This window comes from Plectropomus leopardus, chromosome 15, assembly GCF_008729295.1.
Source record: "Plectropomus leopardus isolate mb chromosome 15, YSFRI_Pleo_2.0, whole genome shotgun sequence".
NCBI lineage: Eukaryota > Metazoa > Chordata > Actinopteri > Perciformes > Serranidae > Plectropomus > Plectropomus leopardus.
Window position 1 is genome coordinate 3,703,460 of NC_056477.1, and position 22,270 is coordinate 3,725,729.

The following is a 22,270-nucleotide window of genomic DNA, read 5'->3' on the forward strand; positions in this document are numbered from 1 at the left end:
GTTGGTAAAAAGATTTGTTGCACATTTCCCGTCCGTCATTAGCGTAGTTAGCATGCATTAGCTTGAAGGGCTAACTTGGCTTGTTCACTATATTAAGTGAACGTTACCGTCACCCTGACTACACCCCTTCGAACTCTCAAATTCTGTATGGAAAAAGAGGAAATAAAGGTTGACTATTCATATTGAACAGCCAGATCCAATTCAGCAGATATAATTCTGAGTCTGGCACAGCCCTGTACAGGAGGGATGTATTTGTATTTGTACTTTCTTATTAAAACTCCACCGTTTGCAGAACTTCAAAGCTAAAGTTAAGATTAGACAATCACTGTTTGGCAGAGGGGTTAAATTTAATTGATGTCAACTACCGAGATGATGACAGGCAATCATCGCTGCTGTTTGGCCTCAAAAGCACAGACAGAGATCAGATAACGGGACTGATGGGCAGTTTTTTTTTAGGGGGAGGGGGGGGCAGGCCGGGATGTAAAGATTCATCCAGAGGAGAGGACGTGTCATCGACACCGGTCACCGGGAACTATTCATCCTCAATCCAATCAATCCAAACTGTAACTTAATCTGAAATCAGTCAATGAATACAAAAGCGCATTTTTACCTGAAGTTTCTCTAAAATACAGAGGAGAGCATTCAGAATGTATCACTTAAGATTAATTATACTGTACTAAATATTGTGATTTGTGCTGACAAATGAGACAAAAGACTAGAAGCTGTCGTTTGTTTACGTGTTTGAATATTGAAAGTTTACCCACACCTGCATCCCGCTGAAAAAGCACCCAGTGTAACACCGCACATGCCTCTATTTCAGTATAATAATCTATGGAAAAGTACGAAATATGCAACAACACAGTGCTGGTAATTAAAAATAATCACAATATATTATCATGTACTTGAAAACAATGTGTGGTCATGCAGTAATATTTGTTATTGCATCATATTTTTAAACCCTGTAACGCAGTAACAGTAACCGTGATGTGAATTTTGTGGTAGTGCTGATATTTTCTTGATTTATAGTTTAATGTAATCTTATCTCTTATTGTCTATAGCTTTCTTAGTCTGATTAATAAAAAAACAATTTAATAAAAATGCTGCATTTAAGAGCAATTGTACCTAATTACATTCTACAAAACTTAATAACATTCAAGATATAACATAAAGAAAAAACAAAAAAGTAATTTTTTTCTGGAAATTGTCAATCAGATCAAATCTGGAGAGAACAACCCATATTGCACACTCTTTTTTTATATTTAAAATAGTTGTCTTTTACCAATAACTGATAACGTTTCCCTGTTGTTTTTTTTTAACATTTTGTACAATGTATGCAAGACAGTCACTAACATTTTGATTAAATTTGCATTTCAATGTCAAAACATGACTTTAAAAACAACTATTGCTAAGTGCCAGATTTTAGACCAAAAAAGCATAAAGCAGCATTTTAGCTCAATAAGAGCATCAGTCCAGACCAATTACGATTTACTGAAGTGCGTTCTTTTAAATAAAGAGTTATACTGAAGGAGGCATCACCTCACAGTTCAAATTATTGTCTCAAAAGAAGCTTGATGTGAATGTGACTGCACTGTACTTTTCCACAGATTAACACACCAGAATAAAGCTAAATAAAGCTGCACCCTCTGATACCCCCTCTCCCCCGGTGTTTCTCTACAGTTCTATGTTTCGTACCCGGTGGACCGGCGGCGCTGGTGGTTCCAGATGTCGTCTCTGTGTTCGGGTCGGCAGAACAGCCTGGACGACTGGGCCAGACGCTCTCGGTGCTCCCGCTCCCGGTCCCGCTCCCCGCCGCCCGGTTTGGAGAACAGAGGACGGCCGCCGAACTGCGAAGAGGAGTGGGTTCTGTTGTCATGGAGACCAGACGAGGACAGCTGACCTCCTGCAGACCTGGAGATGTTACATGAACATGAATAAAAGAACACAGTAAGTGGGAAGGAGACTGTAGTAATAGGTTTCACCAATTCAATTCAGTGGCAATGTGTGTTGCAGAAAGTGTTAAAAAGCACAATAAAAATCATAAAGCACAAACAACATGACACAAAAACATACAACAGTTTAATATAATCTGTACACATTAATGCTTCACAGAAGCGGATTAGTAAGTGTCCGCCATAATGCCATACAGCCTAAAATAATTCAGTGAGTATTAAATATGACAATAGCTCCCAGTAACAGAACCATTTCCAATGTGGCACACATCACCATTAATAGGTCACAACAACCACAGTAATGCAGCATCAGGACCAGTGGCATAAGGCTGATGCTGCAATATAACTCACAAGTACAATATGTACTGCTACTGCCACTCTCACATCAAAATCGTCATCATCCTCAACACTACAATGCAATATGTGCTGCTTACAGTATGTACAATATGTACTGTTAGAAAAGTTACTAGAGTTGTAGTTCCATAGACAACCGCTAGATGGCGGCTCCAAAAAAAAGTGATTGGTTTTCCTCAAGATGTATGCCACTAATTTAGCCAACTTTTCTTCCTCTGTTTCATTGACTGATTTATTTATTTATTTATTTTTTAATTATATTGTCTATAACTGATATTCTTACAGCAATATATCAATTCCAGGAATATCTGAAGACAAAAAACAATGTAAAATCATACATGTTTCTATCTACTACTGTTGAGTGAATCTTGGGTGTTGTGCACATCAAACTTCAAACATCAACATCAAAAAGTAAAGCCAAATTCTCCAGCTGGGTTCAGAAGAAGACAACGAGATGGTGTAATTAAAAGCTCTCCAGTCAAACCTCAAACAATGGAAAACCAGTGGAAAAGATGAAAATTATCTTGTATTCATCACTCCAATCCAAAGTTCAGTTTCAAAATGGGACGATGTTCAGGAATTTGGGGAGTCGTAACAAAATCAGGAACTGTGCCTTTAAGTCTAGCAATGAGAGAAAGTAAACTTGGACCTCATTGAAGAAAAAGAAGAAGCAGGTGTGCATGACGCACAGGTAACTGACTAAACATCAACACACACAAGCACACACACACACACTTTCATTCAGCACACAGATAAAGTGTTACATGTTGAGCAATGAATTAAACATGACGGCAAGACAGAAATCTAACATGCGACACAAGAATCCCTATGAATAATTCAGCAGCCACTCAGTCACCTTTTGGCTTTGATTCAGCAGGAGCTGCAGTTTACCTGCACTGCTTCATTCACTCACTCCTGCAGAGCAATAAGAGTTTTCACAGCGGCTAATTGGTTTTCATGTCATTTGGCAGGTAACCTCAAACATAAGAGCTAAGAATAAAAATGGGGAGAGAAATGTCTTGAGTGAAGGACCTAATGGCAGATAAATCTAAAATGAACCATCTCCAGAGCCCAAACAGATTTTAAATTTGGCTGCATATATGATTTTTTTGGTAACTGACATGAATTCAAACTGACCAAATAAATGAATCAGATAAGGAAATACAAACAAAAAAGATTTATCAAAGGACGATGAAATTGTAAATATAAAAAAATATTTTAAAAAAGTTGACCTCTGTATTATGATATGTGACATAATTTTGGTCCTTTTTACACAGTCAGAGTTTAATGCAGGTTAATTTCTTTTTATTTCATTAGTTTTGATTTTGCATTATAATTTTTCCTCAGGACCGCCATAAAGTTTAGTCCCCAAATAAAGACAAACACGTCCAACACAGTTACTGAATTATTGTCTTTATTGATTTATTTATATGACCACTTACTAATCTTGTATTTATTCATTCTCATTCAACATTTAAAACTTCAAAACGGTGTGTCACAGAAATTTCATTTTGGTTTGAAAACTTGCCGTGATAAATTCGGGTGTGACCCGGCCCTAACAGCCTCAGGCTCAGTGCCACAGATTATAAGTTTGTACATGATTAAATAATAATGAATATTTTATTTTTGACTCAAGTTTCACAGTTACACGACATCACAGGAGCACATCTGAAGGTACTCACCTGCTTTTAGTGATTCTGTGAGGTCCATTATCAGTTGGCTGCTGGTACTGATGAGGACACAGAAAAGGTCAAAGGTCACCAACCACAAACCAAATACAAGCAGTAAATTAAATTTAGGATTAACTCAGTCAGTCGTGTTCATGACTAAAGAGCAAATGTGTACATAAATATGTGTGTGCTGTTGTACCTTGTTATGGTTGCACTGCTGCGGGCTGCCGTTGACCTGGTAATACTCCACCAGTCTCTCGGCCAGAGCGATGCGTCGCAGCAGATTCTCGATGAAGCGCTGTATTCGAACTTTACCGCACGTCTCCTGTCTAGCCGCCGCTTCCAGAAACTTCTGAATGGTTATGACCTCCCTGGGAAAACAATACTACAGTACTGAATGAATGTAAATGTTGAGAGAATTTGACCCATACTATAAACTAAGAGTCAATGTGGGCCTCTGTTGCTTCAATTTTAACCATTTTACGGGTGTGCGACACTAAATCATTGAGCAACATGTCTATCAATGTCAGATGCAAAGATTTTTGGCAGATTGAGTTGACATTTTCACATTGCGCTGATCGATACAAGACCAGATCTACTGTCAGGTTTCCAGGGGGAATTCTTGCTTGCTTTTAAAAAAAAACTTGTGCCTACATTACCCACAATTCAACTCAACTGCCTACAATTTATCTACGGTGCTCTGCTAGCAATGGGTCATGTAGCCAGGATGAGCGGCAGGGTACCGAGGACTTACAAGCTCACTTATTTCTGACCTCGAACCTCCAGATTTTTTTTTAAACTTTCAAAGCCTTAACTGATGCTGACTCAAGTGACATCACTTGAGGACAATCATCAAACTTCACACAGCTCCCTCTGGAAACATTAAAGGTGTGATACTACTTTTAAGACATATTCAATGCAAGTTCCCCACACCTTTTGCCTGTTTACCTCTCTCTCCGTTCCAGCTCGTTCTCTGAGGCGTTGAGCTGCTCCCTCAACGCGGCAATCACCATGACGGCCACGTCCACCTGCCGGCTCAGCGACCTCTCCCTGTCTGCAACTTCCTGCCTCTCCTGGGCCAGGTGCTGCGAGTGAGCGCGCTCACACAGGAGCTCCGTGTCGGTCTGGGCGAGTTCCGTGCTCACCTTGGCCAGCCGGCGCTGCATGGTGCTGTCGGCCGCACGCAGGATGCTGGCCAGTCGTCGGCGCACGGCGGCTGAGGCCGCCGCCGTCTCCAACCCAGAGTACGAGTTCTGCTCTGAGGGTTACAGAGAGGGAGAGAAGTTACTGTGACTGTAACCATGACTGAACTGCTTGATACTGTAATCTGTGGGGAGGTCCCAACCTAATCTGAAGGATCAGCAAAACATCTTTTATCAATTTTATTTTGAGCATTCACATCACACAGGTGTCGTAGATTGCTTTGCAGCAGATTTTCAGGTTTTATTGTAATGCTGCTACTCCAATAAGTACAAAGTATTTTTTCGTGTGTAAGTGAGGCTGGTACGCTACTTTAAGTGGAGATTTCAATTTTATAATTATTAGTGAACAACGTTTACTATAACGCTGTAATATGAGGAACTGTGACTTATTTTTACTTATTGTGACTGAGAATGTTAAAGTTCAGCTTCACATTACTTTGAAGTGGAATTGTGATTATGTCATTCATTTATAGTGTTCTGGACTTTTATTACGATGCTACAGTAAGTGGATTTGAGAGCAATTTCTGAAGACACATTTTAGTTTGTTCACTTTGTTATTTTATTGAAAAAACAAATGCTGCACTAAGTGGAATTGTGATAAGAGCCATACAAATATATTAAATTTGTTTACTTTTTTATTTTGTCAAAATGAAATGGAAAAAAAACAACCTTAGGAACTGCTTGGATTGCAGACTATTTTCTTGTATTTTACTGCAGAGCTATAAAATGTCAATCATATATACTGGATTTATTTTTTAACTTTAAAGTAGGTGAAGTGTGTGCTGTGCGGCTGCATTATTCAGGCAAATACAAGTATCTGATCTGGACTCAGTTTCGGCAGATCAAACGACTTTGCCCAGGATCGGGATCAAAAGAACTTGATCCTCCACAGTAATCGTGATTATTGATCACTGAACTAACTTCCAACTATTTGAGGTGTCCCCATTCAACTTTTTAACAATTACTTCAAAGCTGAAAACTCCTCCACCTGCTCCAAAAAGTGAGTATGTAAATCTGAACGCACCAACCAGGTCCAGGTCCAGGTCCGGGTCTGGTGGGGGCCCAAGAGGTGCAGGAGGAGGGAACGGGAGGTGATGGTGGTTGAGTTGATGGTGGCATGCGTCTGACTTTTTGACTGACATTTTTATGTCTTCCTCAGTTCTACTTCCATCTCTCTCTTCGCCCTCATCATCGTCCTCCTCATCTTCATCCTCTGTCCCAAATTCCTCCTCATCGTCATCCTCTTCTTCCTCCTCCTCAGCCTGCGTCCCCACTCCGACACTCTGAGTGCGTCTCCTCACAGAGCTGTAGGAGTGGAGGTAGCCGCTGTCTCTGCTGTCACTGAGGGAGCGGGCATGAGGCGGTCGCCCGGCGCTCTGTTGCCCCCTGCGGGTCGGCAGACTCATGTCGTGCCAGGGGATCGCCGCCGTCAACGGGTCAGGGAGTTTGCCGGTGATGCTGAAGCCGCCGGAGGTCACGTCTGGCGAGCAGTACGAGTGGCGGTACTCCAGGTGGGCGCGCAGCGAGGCCAAGCTACGGAAACGCTCCTGTTCACCACAGCGGGGACAGCGGAAGGGGAGGTCGCAGGAGGTGACGGTGACGGCACCGCAGGCCTGGCCGTTCCTCTCCAAGAGGAAAGAACCAGAACCTCTGGAGCACAACTTCTGCTGCATCACTCTACACCTGAAAGACACAGAGAAGAATCAATTACTCAATAAGTCAATGCACAAAAAAAAACTATTTTGAGAATTGATTATCATTATTCCTTTAAGTTCTTTACAAGTAAAATGTTTAGCTAAAAGTATTTTTTTATCATTGTCAACAGAATAGCTGTGATTTGGACTGTTGGCCAGACAACAAAAGCGATATAAATGATAATTTTCTAAAATGTTAAACTGATTAATTGGTATATACAAATAAGCTGATTAATCAGTTTGTCAATTCTGATAATCGATTAATTGTATGATGAATTTTCTCAAGCAATAATGATGAATACTGTCTCATTACATTTTCTCAATTTTAATGTTTTGCTTTTTTGATTTGACTTATATGATAATAGAATAATAGAAATGTTTACTTACTTACAATTGCTGACTCATAAATTGTGATGATTGTTTTTCTTTATCATCTGACATTTTGCAAGCTAAATTATTGATCTGATTATCTGCAAAAATAACAAAAAATGTGTTGATAACTATCTTTGTTGAAACCATAAAACTGCACATTAGAGTTTATAACCGAGGTAAGTGGAACCAAGAAGAGCAGAACAGTTTGTATAAAAATTTAATGTGATGTTGAAATAGAAATATTACAGGAACAAAACACCTTTTTTTAAATTCCCAGAATAACTAAAGATTAAAACAGAATATCGAGCTGATCTGTCAGACTTGATAATATGAGATCAAATCATATATCTTTATATTCTATTAATACTGTGTGCTCTTTATTTTCTGTTCTTACTGCATGGCGCTGCTACATCCCAATTTCTCAGTTTTGAGATCAATAAAGTATATCTATCTATCTATCTATCTATCTATCTATCTATCTAAATAAGAGCTGCCACAAATAGCAATGCAATAATATGATGCAGCTAAATAAAAGAGAGTATCACTAGTAGTGGTGTAAGATTTGATGCAAAACAAAAAGCTATGATATATGATATCAACAGAACAAATGTAACTGATTGAAAACTGTGAAAACATGCAGAGTAAAAATGAAGCACATAACACAAATCAAAACAGTGAAGTTAAAGTTGTAATTTTGAGCCAAACTGACATTTAAGTTACTTCACATATTTATCTTTACAGCTTTCATTTCCTATAACATTTCTAACTTGCAGTTATAATGGATGAAAAGTCTGCTCTCTCTGGTGAAACATTAATCAGCAACACTCATATTTATGATTACACTACCACTGAATAGCTTGTAATCTCCTGCTACAAAGGCTAATTTGGTCCATTCAGATGTCTGAGAGAGCTACTCTAAATGTTTGAATGCTTTGAGGATGTAGAAAATATCATCTTTACAAATATTTTGTATTAAGAGTTTTTTCTGTACTTCAATATACAAAACATTGTACGATGGTTAAACCAGACTGACAACTGGAAGAGCAGAAAGGGACAAAGATTCATCTGAGCAGCAGCTGAATATCAAAATGAGAAATCGCTGCTCATTGGTTGAAAAAACAAAAAAAAGGAAGCTTATTATGGAAATTTGTGCAGATTGGAACAGGAACAGCTTCCTAAAATAATGAAATGATATATAAAAATTAAAAAATATGTAAAAAATGTGGTTCCACAATGACTGAGGCTGACTTAAGCTAATTAATAATGCATGTTTTAAACAATATAATGCAACACTGTGCACTCACTCATTAAACAATAAATATAATGCATTTGGTGTCTGAAATATACTGTTTTTATCTAATTTAATAATTGAAGGATAGAAGAAATATTAAAGCTGAGTAAAAAAAAAAAATCTGATGGTAATGCAGCTATATGAATTAGTTAATATATAATTAGGTTATAATCAAGTAAAATGGGGCATCATGTAGCAGCACACTGATGTGAAATATGTAATATCTCAACATGAATAAAAGCCCAGAGGACAGTCTGTATGAGAGCAGGTGAGCTGAGCAGGTGTCCTCAACACAAACACATTAAAAATATTAATAAATATATTTCAGTTTCCCTCTGTGGTCATTTAATAACCGAGTGACAACAGGTCAGTTCCTCGCGCATCTTTAGCATCATTAGCCGTTAGCTCCACCTGACTGCTGGCTCTGACAGCACAGGCTAACGTTAGCTAGCTAGCACAAAGCAATCGCTGAATCATTACTGGAGACAAAAAACCGTTAACGCGCAGCTCTTACCGGTTTAACGGCAGATTTTAAATAAACGTCTAACCGTTAGTGTCTGAGGGTGTCATGTCGCAGATGGAGACCGACAGCAGCCCGCATGATGTCATTCATTCACGAGAGACACGGAGCACCGCGGCTAAGCTAGCAGCAAACAATAACAACGCCGCATCCGGCTGGCACTTTCAGAATAAAACACACGAGGTACGTGAGGATGTCACTTCCGGTTTTGATTTTTCACCTGCTAGTCAGCTCCACGTTCACAATTTACACACGCGAACTCTGAGCTATCACCTGTGAACGTGAGCTCACCCCAGTCTCTCTACAAACTCTGATCCAACCCAGAACTGATAACTGTCCCTGATTACCTGCAGCCTGACTGTACTCACCTGTGCTCCATTCAACCTGCCAAAAGATTAAATAAAGGTCATTACCGACTACTCACCTGTTCTTTGGTCCAACCACATCCCATTACACATGGGACAGTCAACATGGGTGACATGTCACATGAAATCTCAGGCCTTTTTAACACTTGCATTTTTTTGAATGGGTTTTCAGTAAAATGCCTTAAATAAGGTCTGTGGTTTACATAGGCTTAAGATATTTAGACTTTTTTTCTACATCATAAAACATAATTTTTGAACTTTTAAGGTTTTAGGCATCTTAAAAAAGGTGGTTGCTAACAAGTGGCTAAATGGGACTACAGAGTCAGACGTCATCACTCCAAACACAGAAACTCATTAAACTCACTGGCCGCCTTTATAACTTTACAGTAACGGTCACACACACCAACTTGTAGATTTATCTGTTTATAATAGTTTTCAATTGTGTTTTAATGTGTTTTTGCAGTGAAGTTGAACGATTCAGGGTGGTGACGTTTACATCGTGCGACCATGATGTGGTTCGTTTGTAGCCTTACAATAGCTTTTAACATCAAAACACACAAAAGTGCTGTTCATCTGTTAAGATTATCATGCTGAACCTGTAAGTATCATAAACTTCAAAAATCCCAAAAGGTTTTTGACGAGGGACCCAGTACGATGCTTACTTCCTGGTTGGCCTACAAAAATACGTCATCCCTTCACCACTCTATCTCAAGAAAAAATGTATGAATGTATGGCTGCTTAGGGCTTCCGTACTTTTACTTCATAAACAAATTTGAAATGCGTGCAATCGTGTGAGTGCTAAGCAGCAAAGTTGGGACCAAATAATTTGAGATCAAAGTGATGTGCATGAGTTTTATTTTTCATCAGGAACATGTACAGTGAGGCACTGAATGTAATACATATGCAGTAACAGTGATTGTGCATATTCATAACAGCCCATAACTATCACAGTATTGTTTCAAAACCAGAATGAAGTCTGAGTTCAGGTAGCTGCCAGTATAAAGAGAATTCAGTTGTTTTAGGTTTATGTTTATAAGGTGTTAAACATTAATTTTAAAAATCAGCCTGAGATTTAACTTTTGTGCAGTCATGAAAAAAATTCTGACATCTGAGACTTTAGCTGCTAATCAATGCTGCATTCAGATGATATTTAGATTTAATTGTTTCCCAGAGGGCAAACAAGTAAATCTGAAACTCCGGTGTGGCTACATAGAAATCTGTGTGCTCAGAACAAATAAAAACCACCTTGTCTGAATGTTAAAAACGTAAAAAGTAAGATGCCTGAAGCTGCATACACTGACTGTACCGAGGTAAGAAAACACCAGCCTGTCTTTGAATACAAAAAAAACATTTTTCTCTTTAAAAATGTTTACTAGGTTTACCTCTACCACATGTGTTCTGATGACAATTATTAGAAAATGTTTCATTTCTATGCAATGATATATATTTTTGCATAATTCAGATGATACTGCGATAAGTGCCTTTTTTTATTGAAACACTGGGAGGCACCAAAGTTTAAATTGTTCTCACACTTCACTGTTGTTGCTTAAACTGTCTCATTTTTATTTGCTCCCTGTGTTGATGAGCGGTGTGCTCGTCATGTTTTCAACACTGGTTTTATTCACTGATATTTGTCTCTCCGGTACACACAGTGGGACCTCAGGTGAAAATGCACTGGCACCTAGATCCAATTAGTGGCATTCCCACTGCCTTATCAATCCAATGCATTGGTACCAAGCATGTAAGAGGGGGAGGAGGCTAAATAATGCTCCACACTTAGACTAAATTCTGATGAAGGACCAACTGGAATGGCCACTTTCAAAGGTATCGTTATTCCTTCATGTGTTCTGTTGTAAAACTTCACAGGCCGGAAAAAAAACTATAATGCACTTGTTCCCTTCTGGCTCCCTTTCTTCTTGAGCCTGTGACAAAGACATATTTGGCCCTGAATTGCCTCCAAAAAGCCTCTTCGACCAGTCGGGTGTATATAAATCTGTGCAATGCTACTTTTTCTTCTTCTTACTGACAGTGCAGTTGGTAGTTGAGTTTGGCTCCCAGCCTGGTTCCTGCCAGGTGTTTGTTGAAGGCGTCGTCCATCTCTCGGCTCTGTTCTGGCGTGAAGTGATTCTTCCAGTCTCCAATCTCGCCTGCTCACAGACAAGAAATATTTATTATTTTCCATTATTTTGTTTAAAGCTTTAAGCCTTTGAAACCAGAGCAAACTGGATACATTTCTTTTAAAAAAAATAGCACAAAATTTGTAAAAAGTTATCAGGAAATTACATGAAAATAAGATAAAGAAAAAAGGCCTGAAAAAAGTGCAGGCAAATTCAAATGCTTCAAATTTTAGGGCGATGCGTCCCTGCACCCTGCCCTAAAATGTACATATATGTTACATGTGCAGTCAATTTGTTTAAAATTTTGTATGGTTTGAAAAACCAGTTAACCATAGTAAATTTTTTTAAAGCACCTTTTCTGAAGATGACGCTTCCCATAGCGCCGTGGGAGCTGGCGGAGCTTTCCTTCATGGCGTTGAAGGTGCTCCCCTCTGAGATCTGCTGCACCTGAGCCTCCGTCAGGCTGAAGCCGTAGAAGATGGAGATCTGACGGATGCCTTCGCTTAGGTTCTGCGGGACAAGAAACAGAATCAGACACTTCTGCTGCACGTTGACTCTGAGTGTCTCTTGCAACAAGTTTTGAAGATCGGTAAAAAGCACTAATGTTTTTTAAACCACCAATTTCTGTTAGATGCGTCAAAAAACAGTGTGTGATCTACCTGTTTGAGCTCTTCATAGGTGACAACCATGACGTTGGGGTTGTCCATCCATTTCTCCCAGGCCAGAGCGTGATCAAAGTATGAACCCCAGGGAACTACACACACACACACACACACACACACACACCAGACACAAAGCAGTCAAAGAAACAATGTATTGCTGCATTGTAACCAGATAACATGTTTTTGCCCATGTCCATGTTTAAATAAAAATGTGTTAACTTTGAATAAAAAGTTACATAACAAGTGGCACAGGTTTTCTGATATATTCAGCCTTTTGAATAATTGGAGCTCATTTGTAATATATGAAAATATAAGCCAGCCCAACTTTTCTAGTTTGGTTGGCCCAACTGATGAAGCATTTCTTTTAGCCACATGTTGCAGGGCTAAGGTGGCTAACGTGGATCATTAAAGTGAGATTTATCTATTTTCATAGCATGTTTCAACCACAGCAGCAATTCAGAGTTTTATGCATTAGAATATCTGAAAGCCCAATGAAAGGAAAAAATGAAGTAAAAAAAAAAGTTAAAAAATGATGACTTGAGCGTTGGGCCTATACAGGCGTCTTTAGTAATCCATCATCAAGTGTGATCCAGTTAATACTAATTAAACTGTGCTTACTCAATGAACACTATCTAATTAAATGCTCCTCTGGATGTCTTTGAATCGTGATAACATTGTGATAAACTGAAAGTGTTTTCTCACCGTCTCCACTCATGAAGTTGGAGAAAAAGGAGTCCCAGGACTGCACGGTTGGGAGGACCAGATTGTTGTTGGTGAAATGATAATAGGAGACCAGAGTGTCTTTAGGGTTTCTGAAGATCACCAGCATCTGTACAACACAACAAAATAAGTGAATATATATATATTAAAAAATCATGAGAATTGAAAGAAAAGGAGAGAGCTTTTCATGCCTTGTACACTGCACTGTAAACGTGATTATAATACATTATCTGTTTTTCTTTTATGGTAATGAAACAACAAATTAGATTTGAAATCCAAATATATTCTGGATTTTATTACAAGGAAAACATGATCAGAGAATTTTCTTTGTTTTTTACTTTAAATGCCACTTCTGTTGTCCATCACCAGCTCTGTTTCCCATTTGAGAAATTACGGGATTCATTTCCTTTGCTTTTGTCTTCTTGCACAGTTTTTGATGATGAGGAAGTGTTTGTTCTGAGTTGAGTGTTTTGCTTCAGACGTTTTTACTTACTTTAGTTTTATTTTCTTTGAAGGAAGCCGGGATGTTGTCAGGGTGCATGTGAGTCCCCAGAAACCTCGGAGAGGGACGCTCGTCCAAGGCCTGAGGGGGAGGACAGGCAGAGATATACATTAACATGAAATTATTCAGCTTTAGCCAAAACAAAATACTAAAATGAGATTTTTATCAGTTTCCTCCAATCAGATGTATCAAGAATGATGAGTCTTTTATGACCTATGTTTAAGATGACAAGAAAATTACCTGAAATTTTGCTCTTTAAATAAGGGGGTAAAATGTAAAAAAAACAAAACAAAACCACTGATAATTTTATATTTCAAATTATGCCAAAGACAAAAAAAATTATGTTATGATAATTTAATTAAATTTTTAGCATTCTTTTTTAATTTATTCATTATTTTGCTTATTTTCAGTTAATTTTCTTTTTTCAATACGTTACATTTACATTTTACTAATATCTTGCAATTTTTGAGGCCATCTCTTAAGTTGCTGATTGCCTACTTCCCATGTTTTTGAAAGAAATCAAGCCAGTTTTCTCAGGTTTCAAACGGTTAAAAGACGTTAACACTGAAACAATCATTAAGAGTGGTATTGATCTGCTCATTGAACATCTGCTATAAAGAGAATATGAATATTGTCCAAAAGTTCAACTACTCTTTTAATATCTCCCTGCCATGCTATTTCTCAGGATGATATTAACACACAGTTCAGCACATGATCAATTACACACACACACACACACACACACACACACACACATGTTCCTCATTGACCAGTTGAAACAGGACCAGCAGTGAGGTTTCCAAGAATCATTTTTAACACAAAGAACATCTGCATTTCTGTTTAATGCCTTTATGTAGTGGGTGTAAGAATGTGTTTATGATCTCAGGTCACACATCTGTCTCCACTTAACGCCATCATCCTGTCTTTTAGGTAAAAGCATCCTGACAGACTCTGATCACAGCGACAAACCACAGAGACGCTGAACTCTGCTTGACTTTTGAGCATTGACAGACCGACATCCTAAATTATCAGTGCGCTCCATGAGGTTGGTTTCTGTTCAAGTTCAGAACAATGGATTGCAACATTCAGTTTACGCTCTGAGGTTATGGATGACAAATGTAGAAACACAAATGTGTGTGTGTGTTTTGGAACATAATTGGGTTCTGAACAGAGGCTCTGTGGAGTCGCAGAATCGGGATCATTCTCTTTGAGTTCATAACTTGGACCAGCTCCTCTCAGTTTATACACAGACATTATAAAACTATTGATTAGTAAAGCTTAAATCTGCTGCTGCCGTTATCACTTACAGCTCTGTGTTACATAACTGCTGGATTTATCTCTGTCTATCTGCTCAGCTCAGTCAGTAAACTAAACACTGAGTCTGCTCCCTTAGCACACACACACACACACACACACACACACACACACACACACACAAAGATATAGATACAAACACATCTGGTGGCTACTTTTACAACTTCCGGTCCGAAAAACTCGATCAGCGGTGGCATCTTGGATTCCACTTTCATTCCTGTGGCCTCTGCAGTAATCTTCCTTATCACCCCCACCATCCAGTTAAAACCTGCGCGCACGCACACGGACACACACACACACACACACACACACACATCATGTTTCAAACATGTTGTACATATGAAATCAATCACAGTTTAACCCCAATCCATTTTAACTTCTGGTCAAAACCAACAACATCCCCGCTGGTATCAAATACAAACCTGTTTCAGGTTTAAATATTTCACATAAAGTAACAACACAGTGAAGCCTGTAGACAGAGGACATGCTTAATATGTATGAATATGATCCTGTCATACATTGTAAAAACATTTCAATTCTGCAGCCACTCGAGGTAAAACAAGGTGAATAATATTGTAATGTGAGGGCTGAAAAATGAATTACAAACACACACGCAAAAATAAAATGCAATTATAATGATGGATTTCTTCACTAAATGCCCTCGTAAATAAATAAACAAGTAATAAACTAAGAAAACTAAAGACAAGAAAAAATAATCAGGACACACATTTTTATTGTTTGTTTTGTTTTGTTTTAGGGTTGTTGCTTGTTTTTTTTCAGATAATTTCCTGGTCATGTCGTTTTAAGTTTTTCATGGACTTAAAACTATTTCAAAGGGCCAAATATGTAAATGTAGAAATATATTACTGTAAACATAACTCCGCATCAACTCATTTATGAATTAACTTCACTTCTGAACCTCACAGTAACACCTGTCTACTTTGTACAGTAGCTGCTGCAGGTCTTTCCTTTCATCTGTTTGGCAACGTTGTTCTCCGCTATGAGGATCAACCTGTTTTCACTGTTGGATTCTTTGTTGCATAATGACTCTGTGTCAGCTGAGGAAACATCAGGATGTGTGAGAGCTGACTGGCTTGTCACGCAAGAGGGAAAGGTATTTTTACAGGTGTTTTGTAATGTGCTGATTTGCAGATTTGCAGCGTCACTGTGCAAGATTTTTGTATGTAATTCTTAAATTCAGGGAGGGCCGCTCACAATGTTCAGACTTTTTTTTTTTTTGACCATTTTGAACCGTTATTTTATTTCATTTTTAATGTATGCCAAAAACACATTATTTTCAGTACTGCCTTTGTTATGACAGTGTTTAAAAAAAATCTTGTCTATATTAATTAAATCAATTAATTTCTAATTGCTTTTTTCCCAACGATTTTGAAAAAAATCGCAAGCATTTTCTCACTTTTTAAAGGGTTAAATTCTTGTGAAAGGCATCTGAAAGCAGCACAAGAAGAGTGAAGTTGCTCCAGGTTTCAAAGAATTAAAAGAAAAGAGCTGTATAATTTTCTGTGTGATGGATCTCCCTTGAAAATTTTACCTGGCTACTACATGAAGTAACAGAATTATTCTCAGCAGACAGAGAGGGACGAGAAACCCAATATTAAAGCTGTGTAGTGAAGCACACTTAAGCAAACCAATGAAAAACATTACAGTCCTGTAAATGTCTGCAGACTGTCAGAGAGCGTGGAGGTGAGCGTCGGGTTAATCCTCCGCTATCTATCTCTATAAATCACTGAGATGCCAGGAAGCCATCATCTGTGGTATTCTGCTGTGTCACGCTAACTTAACAGCCTCACATCAATTAAAACAAGGGCTCCCATTCGTTAGACGATGGAGGTACAGTCACACACCTCCTCGTAAATAGCTCTGTTCTCCCTGTATGGGCCCCTGTCCAAACGGGGCCCGCATGCATAGAGATGTGTGCGTGATCTAACATTCCTTCCATATGTGATTAACTCATCTGTCATCATGTCATTGCTCTACCAGCGAGCTGCCGTGCAAAGTCTTTCAAAAGTAAACACAAACCTTCAAATGAAAACACGACACATTCCTCAAACGCAGCGCAGCAACAGCAGGAATGTCATGCTTTTCTCCTTCTGAAAAACAACATCAGGGGCTTTGTGTTTTAAGAGGGAGATTAAAGGTGGTGTTAGATGGTGCGTTTGAATATCAGTAAATCACTCAGGTTTTAATGCCACTGTATGCACCACTGTGGCCAGAATTCATGAAAAGTGATGTCAGTAAAATTCAAAGGGAGTAAACTGTGCAGTGAAGGAGGCAGTTTGGAAATTTAGTCTCATGGCCCTGACACACAAAGCCAACAGTCATGTGGGCTATCAATAAGCGAATGTCGCCTTAGTCTTGCTGTGTGTCCCACCATGTTGGTACAAGTTGACAAATTCAGCACGTTGAAACGGACCCAGCGGTGATTATTGTTGAGTGAAATCACGCTGTCTGGAGGTTCAGCTCAGTGCACAAGAAGAGAAACGGAAGTGAGGAGAGCAAACAAACTACCAAAGTCACGAGGGCGTAATATCAAAACAAACTTGTTATATTAGGTTAGACTACCTAAGGATATGTGCACGCACACTTGCACATGCAGACTTCAGGGAATGTGTGCGCCACAACCTTGTGCAGACCACAGACCTATATGTTGGTGCAGACTTTACCAAAACTACAAAGCAACAAGCTAAAAAATTGCTTTGTAACAGCACAAGTTTTTAATCACTGTGAAAGAATGAAAAAATAGAGTTTTATTTTTGCAACACAAGCTGCTACACGCGACCAATTCGCCTCGATTTGCCGCCGCCCTGCCCCACTGGCCGCTTGTATCCATCCACATCCCCTGCCTCCTTCTCAATCAGACAAAGCTTAACTTCAGTATTTCCTGTATTTATAAAGGGACGTTTAAAAAAGTCACTGCAGCTGCAGTTTGAGGGGCTGTTTACGTGAGCACCGTTTGAATTTTGAAATTGTAACCCCCTCTTGTCGCACCACCACAAAATGAATAGGAGCGGATTTGTGGTTGCATGCAGTCACGTTAAGTCGGCATGCACCGTTAGTGACAATGACAGAGTGGCGCTGTTTATATTTTCACTCATTTAGTCTACGAGCAGAAGACAAAGAAGCAAGTCAATTTATTTATGAAGGTTTTTTAAAATAATACAGGTACAGGCAGTGGGTGAATAAGACAAAAGGCTTCGTCAGTCTCTACTCTTCATGGACACGTGCAATTTTTTGATTGGGCGACCCAACGAGGAGAAAAATGGATGCAGACAGATGTATTAAGTTTTCTTCATTTTATAATAGGACAACTGTTTTAGACACTGAGCGGAAATGTTTCCTTGTTTATGCTATTGTTCGCTAGAGCACGGTCAATATTCTTTATTCCTTTTTTCAATATGAGGTTGCGTTTTTTATGTGCTAACTCTTGAACTAGTGTCAAGACGGTCTTCCTTTTTCCTTTTTTGATTGGTGAATACAGACTATCTCCACCTGCTGGTATGGGGAGTCATTTACTGTCACGCAGAGTGTATGTGCTGGTCAGCTGTTGGCTGCAGAACTGCAGTGTGTAAAAGTACAACCTTCATTCCTAAGAGTTTTTTAATGTCTGTTTTTTGTGTCTGTGCCTTTAAATAAATAATTAATTCTAGAGAAATAAGAATTTCTAACATTTGTTTTTATTCATAGGTGAGTGGGGTGTTTTAACTCTGTCACCAGGCGAGAATATTGATATTTAATATCAAATGAAATCAGTCTAAATACTCCTGGGATCAGCGACAAAAGGGCCTGAAGTACAGGGTGAAATCTGCAAAATTCTCATGCATTCATCGATCTTTCCTTTTTTTTCTACCCTCTCATGTGCAGATGTTCGAGAAGAGCGCTGATTGCGGTATGTGCAACAGCTCATCACTTCAAGAGGAAGTTAGGAACAAACACAGAGAATTTTTCCTCCTAATCACTGCAGTCTGTATTGTGTAACATAAGATGCGCCCCCTGCACATTACATGACTTCACAGTTGATTTTCTTGATGAAAACAAAAAAAATACTGGTGATATCCATTTATTACTTCTGCATTTATTCATCTCCTTGTTTTGATTCTGTCGTGGCAACCTCACTGTAACATTTGACTACCACTAAAACCCTAAAGTGACAGCTTTACATTTCTGTGTGTGCACAGATTAAACAAACAAGATGTGACACGTTAATCATAGAGCTTTAAGTGTTGATTCTCAAACTTTGGATAGAGCCCAAAACGTTGAACTATTCATTTTACAGCTCAAATCTTTACTGTTTACTTTAAGAATATTCTTGTGAAGTAACACATAATGTAATCATTTATAGGGAAAAACTCTCACAGGGATCACTTGTGTGTATGTTAATAAGATAAACTGCAAACAGTTAAATATTATTTTGATAGCCTTGTTGTATAGTTACATGTTACTGATCAAGGGAATTGAAAAACTTTGATTTTGTTACCAAACTTTATCACGTGAATCCAAAAAATATGCTTATGAGAAAGGCTGCAGGGAAAAAAAATTAGAATTCATATTTATTTTATTTTATTTATTTTGCCCTTTTTGTTAGTTGTAAGCATGTACATTTGCAGAATGAACCCAGAATTTTCAAAATTTTTAATGTTATTACATTTAAAATAGACAAAATAAATATAGAACACTTAATCTGATTGATTGATGATTTACCACAGTTTAACTCTGCATTTTTTTCCCTCAATTTTTACATTTTTTTATTTTTTTTTTAATTTTATATATTTTAAGAATTTGGTGACACAATCTGTGGTGATCCATTGTCAGTGGTGAAAAGTAGCTACGTGCATTTCAAGTACTCAGATACTTACAGTATGTACAGTTTTTAGCTAATATACTTATATGCTTTATTGATGTGGAAAGCAGGTATGTATAGTAATCAAAATGGTTTACACCCTTAGCTGCAACATTAAAGTGGTGACCACTTTAATGCATCAATACTTAAAATCCAATAATATATACATTTATTACCCTGAAATGGGTCTTTCAGCCAAATAAATACTTTTTCCTTTGGTACCCTACGTATGTTTTAATGCAAATGTTTTTGCATTTTTACTCAAGTAAAATTTTGAATGCAGGACTTTACCTGAAATTACACATTGCTACACTGTGGCATTACTACATTTATTTTAGTAAAATATCCGAGTACTTCCACCACTGCTTGAAAGAAGCTTTACTCTTAGCAGCGTTACAATCATTAACATTAAAAACAACCAATGGAAAGGTGGTCAAAGGTCAGAGGTCACAACAGATGAAATATCCTTTTAATGACTCTTTAAAAACCTTGTTAATCAAATTAAGTTTATTATACAAATTATGTCACTTGACGGCTGTCCCTTTCTATCTGAATAGCTTCTTTTCCCAAATATATGTTATAATTTGATCCAAATCACTCACCACATTTGGGATAAGCCACCAGTATGATGTCATCCTCTCTGGCCCTGATGTTCTTCAGAGCCTTTAGGTTCTCCTCGGGGCACATGAGGCGCGGGTACAGCACCCCGTTGTATCTGTACAGCTTCTCCTCCTCCGGCATCTCTTTCGCCTTCTGCATCCTGGACTGCACGTCGGTTATGAAGGCATTGTCGGCCATCCTGGTTCACTACAGTGTGGCTGCAGAGGTCAGAAACTCAAGAGAAAAGGATTTCAGATTTTAAAAAAAACAAACAAAACAGACACAAAGTATGAAAAGTTTAGGAGGAGAAAGAGAAGCTGCTTTCTGTGCAGCTGAGCTAAGAGTGAATAAGTCAGCTCTGAGAAACAGAGAGAGAGAACGAGAGTGTGTGTAAAAGGAGGAGGTGACGGGCACCTCCTCCTTTTACTGCACACATACACACACACGCACGCACACACACACGCACGCACACACACGCACAGGAAAATGTGTGTTTGTGTCAGTGTGACTGATGGGAAATGCCTGTACAGTGTTCACCAGATGGGAGGGACATGCTGACAAACTGTCTGCTGGGCCCAACACACACATACGTGCACACACACACACACACACACACACACACACACACACACACACACACACACTCACACACACACACACACACACACACACACACACACACACACACACCAACACACACACACGCCGACACACACACACACACGCACACACTGACCATGCTCAGGTTATCACAATGTTAATTTGACTGTCTTATTTTGTTTTAATTCTTTGTTTTTCTCTTTCTTTATAAAGTTTTTTTAAAAATTCAAATGCATCAAAAAAGTGCTTCTTTGACTCTATATGACTCTTAAAGTCATTTTAGACTCGCATTTAACCTGCAAAATGTGGCCATAAAAATGCTCAGATGTTTTTAATTTCATTTTTTTATTTGGATGACAACAACATGAAATAAAACAAAAAACCAAAACAAACAAAAACAAACATATCTGGCCCAATATCAGTAGAGCCAACCTAACTTGAAAAGTTGGGCAAACTTACATTTTCTTATTTTACAAATGACCTACAATTATTCAAAATTCAAGAAACCCATGCAAATTTTTATGCAAGTTTTTATTCAAGCTTAAATACTTTTTTTCTTTACTTATTGATGTTTGTTCACCATTGTGAGAGTTTGAAGTTTTGACCCTGAAATTCAAAGAAAGACAGTACTGAAAATGACGATCATCATTTAAAAAAAATATGCATAATAATGACAAAAATGCAGTTGCATATGCAAAATTATGTTTAAAACACACGCTGAATACTACCTCCACCATTGGAGAAACATTTACTGTAAAATGCAGTCTGCTTTACATCTTATGTAATACAAAAAAAATCCTTCTGTTGCACAAAAAAAAATTTCCTGAACTTCTCTTTTTCTGCCACATCAGATATCAGTGTTTGCTCTCTTTCCAGTCTCTTTCCTTCATCCTTTTTTTCTTTTTCTCTACTTCTCAGTGTCAGTTGCCTGGGGCCCCACTCAGCTCGGGGCCTCTCGGTGTCCCTTTACAAACTGTTGAACAAAAAAAACTCCATTCAGTGCTGTACAAATGGGCAACTACATATTCTACACACACACACACACACTCAACTTTGACCGAAATCTGCATGAACACACACAAAATTACATCAAAGGGTTTGTCAACACACACTCACACACAGCACACACACACACACACACACACACACACACACACACACAAAGTTCTTTGGGGCCCCGGAAATAATACTCACATTTCCATGCTTGAATCTGTAATGCGTAATTCTTCTTTTTCTTGCTTGTACTTTACACAAACACATGAACATTTCTTTTAACTAAGCTATCTGAAAAGTTGTATACATGTAAACATTTTATTGCTTTATCAATAAACATTGTTAGATCTGAGATATTTTTTTTGTAATTGTTGCATTGATGTTGTGTGCATTGTTTTTGGGACAGCAGGCTGTCAGTTAATATTAATATGAATGAAAATTAATTTATAGCAAAGCATCAAACACTTTTTGTTGTAGGCCAGAAGCT

General features: G+C 38.3%; 2 protein-coding genes across 3 annotated transcripts; both read right to left on the bottom strand.

Moving 5' to 3' along the window:
* Window positions 1-1,209: 1,209 nt before the first annotated feature.
* Window positions 1,210-9,168, bottom strand: znf365 (zinc finger protein 365). Of its 2 annotated transcripts, none has more exons than XM_042502701.1 (6): window positions 9,081-9,168; window positions 6,200-6,858; window positions 4,922-5,231; window positions 4,173-4,344; window positions 3,986-4,032; window positions 1,210-1,908 (listed from the first exon to the last, which is right to left on the bottom strand). In XM_042502701.1, the coding sequence occupies exons 2-6, from the start codon at window positions 6,846-6,848 to the stop codon at window positions 1,680-1,682; spliced, it is 1,407 nt and encodes a 468-aa protein (XP_042358635.1). In that variant the 5' UTR covers window positions 6,849-6,858; window positions 9,081-9,168; the 3' UTR covers window positions 1,210-1,679. The 2 variants fall into 2 exon arrangements, with proteins under 2 accessions (XP_042358635.1, XP_042358636.1); XM_042502702.1 differs by having other exon boundaries at window positions 9,047-9,168.
* Window positions 9,169-10,255: 1,087 nt separating this feature from the next.
* Window positions 10,256-20,515, bottom strand: sult6b1 (sulfotransferase family, cytosolic, 6b, member 1). Its single transcript, XM_042502609.1, has 7 exons — window positions 20,193-20,515; window positions 14,888-15,000; window positions 13,410-13,499; window positions 12,899-13,025; window positions 12,194-12,288; window positions 11,888-12,044; window positions 10,256-11,564 (listed from the first exon to the last, which is right to left on the bottom strand). The coding sequence occupies exons 1-7, from the start codon at window positions 20,386-20,388 to the stop codon at window positions 11,437-11,439; spliced, it is 906 nt and encodes a 301-aa protein (XP_042358543.1). The 5' UTR covers window positions 20,389-20,515; the 3' UTR covers window positions 10,256-11,436.
* Between the last annotated feature and the right edge of the window lie 1,755 nt (window positions 20,516-22,270).

Excerpts from the sequence above, each read along its gene's own strand:
- sult6b1 (XM_042502609.1), bottom strand. The coding sequence starts at position 20,388 with ATGGCCGACAATGCCTTCATAACCGACGTGCAGTCCAGGATGCAGAAG. Across the intron at positions 13,500-14,887 it reads TCGGACCGGAAGTTGTAAAA|GCCTTGGACGAGCGTCCCTC; the intron begins GTAGCCACCAGA and ends CCTCCCCCTCAG. Across the intron at positions 11,565-11,887 it reads AAGCGTCATCTTCAGAAAAG|GCGAGATTGGAGACTGGAAG; the intron begins GTGCTTTAAAAA and ends GTCTGTGAGCAG.
- znf365 (XM_042502701.1), bottom strand. The coding sequence starts at position 6,848 with ATGCAGCAGAAGTTGTGCTCCAGAGGTTCTGGTTCTTTCCTCTTGGAG. Across the intron at positions 4,033-4,172 it reads AGCAGTGCAACCATAACAAG|TACCAGCAGCCAACTGATAA; the intron begins GTACAACAGCAC and ends TGTCCTCATCAG. Across the intron at positions 1,909-3,985 it reads CACAGAATCACTAAAAGCAG|GTCTGCAGGAGGTCAGCTGT; the intron begins GTGAGTACCTTC and ends TAACATCTCCAG.